This window comes from Anser brachyrhynchus (genome assembly GCF_964034855.1).
Source record: "Anser brachyrhynchus genome assembly, chromosome: 13".
Lineage (NCBI taxonomy): Eukaryota > Metazoa > Chordata > Aves > Anseriformes > Anatidae > Anser > Anser brachyrhynchus.
The window spans coordinates 15,878,432-15,884,131 of record NC_137708.1 but is presented as its reverse complement, the minus strand read 5'-3'; the positions used below and the strand labels follow the sequence as shown (position 1 = coordinate 15,884,131).

The window sequence follows — 5,700 nt, the reverse complement described above, 5'->3', positions numbered from 1 at the left end:
GCTGGTGTTGGTGGCCACTTTCCTGATCCTCCGCATCCTTTAAAGCTCTGTGTGAGGGCTGGAGCTGCAAGGTCCAACCACATAGCTTGGGGAGATGGGACTCGCTGATGGCCCTGGGACAGCCCTGCTATCAGCAACATTCTTTGTCTTATTTCCCTTCCTAGAGGGAGAGTCAGCCCCTTGGCTGTGTGATTTGGTGCAGCCATGCCCCCAAATTGTTCTGTTCTAGGACATAAAGGAGGGACAGTGCTTCCCCCAAGATTTCTTCAAATGCATCTGCATTTGTCTGGAGTCAGCAGACTCAGTTCAGCAGGACATATACAACATTATGTAGTTATCTGTATGCTCAAGGGACTTAGGTGCCTAAATTCCTTTGTTTTTTATGGCGGAAACAAAACAACCATGAGCATGGCATGGAGCTCAGCATCTTGGAAGTAAGCACTGCACGGCAGGAGAGAACCTTGCTGCAGGGCTCACTGGGCAGAACTCCAGGAGCCCATGTCTGGGAGCTTCAGCAGCCCAGAACCCGTGGGCATCTTTCTTCAGAAAGCCTTTGCAGCAGCACAGATAGGACTCATATCTGCTAAGCTGTCGTGTCCCCATTTGTGGATGCCTCTTTCTGAGCCAGTCATCCATCATCTTTATAGTCTATAACTATATAGGTGAGCAAGATGCCTGTAGAGGACCATTCAGCTGCCCTGCTTCAGGGGTTAGAAAGTGATGACCTGCACTGTGGATTCCTTGGCTCCTCTCCGTGGGCCATAACTGGAGCCTAGAGGTCTACACCCACTCGCACACCCCTCTTTTGAAGATCCCGTCTGTATCAGTGCTCAAATCCTGTCCCTGGTAGTGGCTGAGCCAGCTCTGCCTGATGCTTCTGCGTTCCTGGGATGAACCAAATCCCAGCCACAGAGGTGGTCCCACCTAGCCCACCCCATCCCATCCCTATCTGTCTGTCAGACTGTTGGTAAATGAGGAACCAAGTCCCACAGCGTGGCCTTGAGCCAGCATCAGCGGTGGGTGAGAGGGTACCCTTAGAGATGGACTGGCTGCCAAAGCCGCAGGTTTGATAAGCTGCCTCATACATCAAACCTCAATTGAAAAAGGAAAAAAAAAAAAAAAGGGTGAGAGCTGGGTGTCCAGCCCAATCAATAGTCCTTTCATTTAATGCTATTTTGGCTTTAGGGTCAAGGTTCAGGGGCTTCCTTTGCACTCCAGGAACAGGGAGTGTGCCTGTGCCGTGACACCTGCATGCGTGTGCATTTCCTCTCCTTCCTGCAAAGCTCTGTCTCCTTTCCTCGTCCTGGCCTTTCCCCTAAACTCCCCCAAGCACACAGAGCCTGGATTTGAAGGTCTTTGGGATCTGCTCAGATTTCCAGCCTGGACCTGAGCACTTGGGGTGGGACCTGGACACGCTACCCCAAAAAGACATCCACCATGGGGCTGGGCTCCTCCTCACCGCGTGCACGTTTTCCTAAGCACCCTTTGCCTTTGCGACTGGGAAATACCCGCTCGCCTCCTTATGATCACGGGTGATAAATATTGCATCGCTCGCAAACTTTGAAGAGCGAGGGCAGAGCGGCACCCGCCAGCCAGCGGCTCCGCGCAGCGACCCCGGCCCCGCAGCAGGGCTGGGGGTCCCCGTTTTGGGGAGGGGGCGCCGGGGGGGTCGCGGCGAGGCAGGAGCAGCAGCAGCAGACCGCAGCGTGTTGTGGCTGCGAGGGAGCAAGGGGGGGGGATGCGAGCAGGGCCCTGCTAATGCTGTGCGGAGCCGATTCTCCAAGGCCCCCCCGGGCAGCACTCAGCATCCAGCCTTCATTAAAATTTCATCGCCAGCACTTGGCCAAGGTCTATTTATGAAAATGCGCTTTTCGCTTCATAGGAAAAAAAAAAAAAAAAAACGGGAACGGAGCAAAAGAACAAAGGCGGGGATGGGGTTTGCGAAGCCTCCGCGGGCCAGGGGGGCTCCAAACCCGGACGGTGCCCGCGATGCCCCGGCCGGGCAGGGCTCTGCTTTCTCCGCCGAGCATCTCCTCGCCCGGCTTTCCTTGAGCACCTCTTTCGGATGCTTCACCGTTTTCCCTTTTTTTTTTTTTTCTTTAAAATTTGCAGATTCGGGAGCTGCTCTGTCGCGCTTGTTCCCCCCCCGTCCCCGTGCCTCGGGGGGTGCCGAGCATCGCTCCCCGTGCCGCGCTCGGTGCGTTTCGGTTTCTTTTCCCCCGAAAAAAAAAAGAAAAAAGAAAAAAGAGAAAGTTGTAAAACAAAAGCAACAAAAGCACGGAGCCTCGTACGAGGGGGAAGCCCCCCCCCGGGTGTCCGCGTCCCCCCGACCCGGGGACAGCCCGTGGGACACGCCGTCCCCGGCTCCCCCCAGCCGAGCGCTTTGAAGGCGGCTTCGGGAGAGGTTTGGACGCGGGCGCCCAAAGTTTCTCGGCAGCCTCAAGTCGCACCTCGGCCTCCGGGGCACGGCCAACGAATCCGCCCCGTGGGCACCGGCCCCGAACCCAAAGCCACGCGTGGGGCTTCCACCCGTGGAAGCTTGCGCTGCTCCCCAGCAGGGAAGGGACGAAAGCCCCCCCGGGCTCTAAAACCCCGCTTTTTCCCCTTTTATCCCTCGTTTCGTTGCTTTTCGCCTCATTTCTTCCACCCCCCCAAACCCTGGAGGAGGAAGGACCGAGCCCCCCGGGGGTGCCGCGGCCGGATCCGGCCCCTCCCGGCGGCCGCAGTAACTCCAGGAGGCAGGAGCGGGGGGGTGAGGTAAAACGTGCATGGTTTATTGGAAATGCTGCAGCGTACACAGACACCAAATTTCATTCAGCACACACACAGCGAAACGAAATCTCGTTTAAATAATAATAGTCATTAGTTTAAAAAAAAAATTAACAACGAATCGGAGGCAAATTTCTCTATTAAATATGCAAAGCAAAAAAAAAGAAGGAAAAAAAAGTATTCTTGCCTTAGAAAGTGCAGAGTTCGGTACTGGCGGAGGCGCGGGGCAGGGATGCCGTGCACCCCCGCTGCCCCGGGCCGGTCCCGCCGCTCCTGTGAGCCCCAATGGTTTGATTGTCGAAGCGTAGGATATTTTACAGTGAAATCATACGTCTATCGAACAGCTTGAGTGAAAACAAAGCAAAATAAATCTCCCCCCCTTTTTTTCCCCCCCACCAAACAAACCGTGACTTCCAGGGACGTGCCAATTTTTTTTTTTCCTTTCTTTTTTTATTCTTTTTTTTCTATTTTTTGAATATATATATATTTTTTAATTTAGCCGATGAGGTAGAAACAGAAACGTTATTGCAAAAATGCAAAGGGGCAGGGGACAGCGAACAAAACCATGCAAGTGCGTGTGTGTGCGTGTGTGTGCGCGGGGACCCTGGCAGCGAGCGTGGGGGCACGGGCCAGCGCCTCCGTATTTACAGCCGTCAGGACGGCTTCAGCTCCTTTTCTTTTTTTTTTTCCATTTGTTATTATTTTTCTTTTAGTTTTTAAAAAGAAGAGGACCGGACACCGATGAAGGAGCGGTGCTGCAGCCGCTGCTTGCCCATCCGAGCCAGGAAGGGGCTGCAACAAAGCCCCACCGGGCTCTTGGTGCCGCTGCCCTGGCTCCGAGCACCCCCAAAACTCCCCCCCAGGACTTCCATTTCATCTTCTCCTTTTTCTCCATTTTTGTCTAGAAAAAGCAGTCTGTACCAGTCATAACAGTGGGGCCAGTTTGCCTGGGGGGGTGAGGAGCAGGCACCAAACTGTTCGCATCGCTTTGGGCGGGTTTCCCTTTTTAGGTTTACTTTTCCTTTTTTCTTTTTTTCTTCAATTTTTTTTTTAAAACAACAACAAAAAAAAATCATCCCAAACCCTGCCCACTTCAGAGGGGCTGGGGGGGACCAGGCACTCCCCCCACTGCCTTCCCAGCCCCTTCTTCAGTAAGTGGCAGAAAATTTCATCCTTTTCTGCTTCTGTCTCTGATTGCAAAACCAGACCCGCACCACGTTCTTCTTCAAGTCTAACTTCTCGGCGATGGCAGCGATTTTCTCCGAGGATGGCCGCGGCTGCACGGCAAAGTAAGCCTCCAGTGACCGCTTTTCGGGGGCAGCAATGGAGGTGCGCTTGCGTTTCTTGTCCCCTCCCGTATAGATCTCCGGTTTGGTCATTTTCTCCCTCTGAGCCCTCTCGGCCTCCTCCAGCCACGCTTCTAGGATGGGCTTGAGGGCCACCATGTTGTTGTGGGACAAGGTGAGGGACTCGAACCTGCAGATCGTGCTTTGGCTTAGGCAGCCCACCCCCGGGATCTTCAGGTTGGCCAACGCGGAGCCCACGTCCGCCTGGGTCACCCCCAGCTTGATCCTCCGCTGCTTGAAGCGCTCAGCGAAGGACTCCAGCTCCCGCGGGTCCGTCTCCGTCTCGGGGCCGGAGATGACAGCGTGGGAAGCGAGGCCGTGGGGGTGGGACATGTTCATAGGTTGGGAGTGGTGGGCCATATGGTTGATGGCCGACATGTGGGAGTGAGGGTGCGAAGGCGTGGAGCCCACGTCCGGCCCCGGCACCCCTCCGAGCGGGAGGGCAGAGTTGAGGTGGTCCAGGAGCTCGCCCTCCAGGCCCTGGGCGGGCTGGTGGTGGTGGTGGTGGGGATGGTGTGTAGTCAGCACGGACGGGTGGTGCAGGTGCACGGAGGACGAGGTAGGAGTGCAGGACACGCTGCTCATGGTGTGGTAGGTGGCATCCGGCTTGAACGGGTGGGTTTTCTGCGATACTATATCCACAGCAGCCAGAGCCTCGGCACCCCGCAGCAAGGTCTCATCGAAGCCCGCAAAGATGTTGCCCTGGATCTGGATGTGGGTTGGGGGGAGAAAAGGAGAGCAAAAAAAACAAACCAAAAGAGTGGGAGAGGATTAAAACACAAGCAGTGTGACAGAGACCCCATTCTGCCCCAAAGCAGCGCACAGGCCAGGTGAGCAGAACGGAGCCTGGCCCAAGCCTCGAAAGAGGAGCACGGGAGGGGGGTGCTGGACCCTGATCACCCCTCTTGTGTTCCCGGCAGCGGGACAGAGCAGAGGGGGACAGAGCCAGGGGGTCCCAAGGAATCTTCACGCTACCGGAGTTGGGCTGCAGGACAGAGCCACTGGGTCCGAGACCCCCCCATTGGGCTGCAAGGGACCCCCAAACCCGAAGGAAACCCAACCCATCGAGTCGAGAGGGTGCAGCAAGACGCGGTCCCCCCCCCCCCCCCCAACCACAGCCGGGGAGGGGTCGCGGAGCCCCCCGACCGGCCGGGGGCTTACCTGGGGGGCGGGCAGGCAGGCTCTGCGGATGGCCTCGGAGCTGGTGTGCAGGTGGGGGTACTTGGGCTCGTGCAGGATGGGGTGCATGCTGAACGCCTGCTTGCTGTTCATGGACATCATGTTGGGAAAGGAGCGGGGCAGGGGCGCTCCGGGCAGCCCGGCTCCGGGGGCGCGGTATTGTCTCTGCCTCCGCCGCCCGGCATCGGCGGCATTATAGCCCGGCCCCCCCGCCCCCCCGGGCGCTCATTGGACGCCTTTCGGCAGACACCTCCCACCGCCCGCCCCCGGCCACTGAGCTCACCCCCCCCGGCCGGGCCCCCCCAAACCCGGTCCTCCCCTCCCGACCCCCCCCCTCCCCGCCCCAAGGCAAAAAAAAGGCACCTGGGGATAAAACTCGGCGAGCAGAAGAAGGAAAAGTTTCGCC

General features: G+C 57.2%; 1 protein-coding gene across 1 annotated transcript; it reads right to left on the bottom strand.

Moving 5' to 3' along the window:
- Positions 1–1,336: 1,336 nt before the first annotated feature.
- Positions 1,337–5,485, bottom strand: LOC308176900 (brain-specific homeobox/POU domain protein 3). The gene is made up of 2 exons (XM_080553323.1): positions 5,277–5,485; positions 1,337–4,823 (listed from the first exon to the last, which is right to left on the bottom strand). The coding sequence occupies exons 1-2, from the start codon at positions 5,394–5,396 to the stop codon at positions 3,918–3,920; spliced, it is 1,026 nt and encodes a 341-aa protein (XP_080409449.1). The 5' UTR covers positions 5,397–5,485; the 3' UTR covers positions 1,337–3,917.
- Positions 5,486–5,700: the final 215 nt, after the last annotated feature.

What these genes read in the sequence shown, in the direction of transcription:
- LOC308176900 (XM_080553323.1), bottom strand. Translation starts at nt 5,396, where the DNA reads ATGATGTCCATGAACAGCAAGCAGGCGTTCAGCATGCACCCCATCCTG. An exon ending in CCTGCCTGCCCGCCCCCCAG is followed by an intron (nt 4,824 to 5,276) that starts GTAAGCCCCCGG and finishes ACCCACATCCAG; the next exon opens with ATCCAGGGCAACATCTTTGC.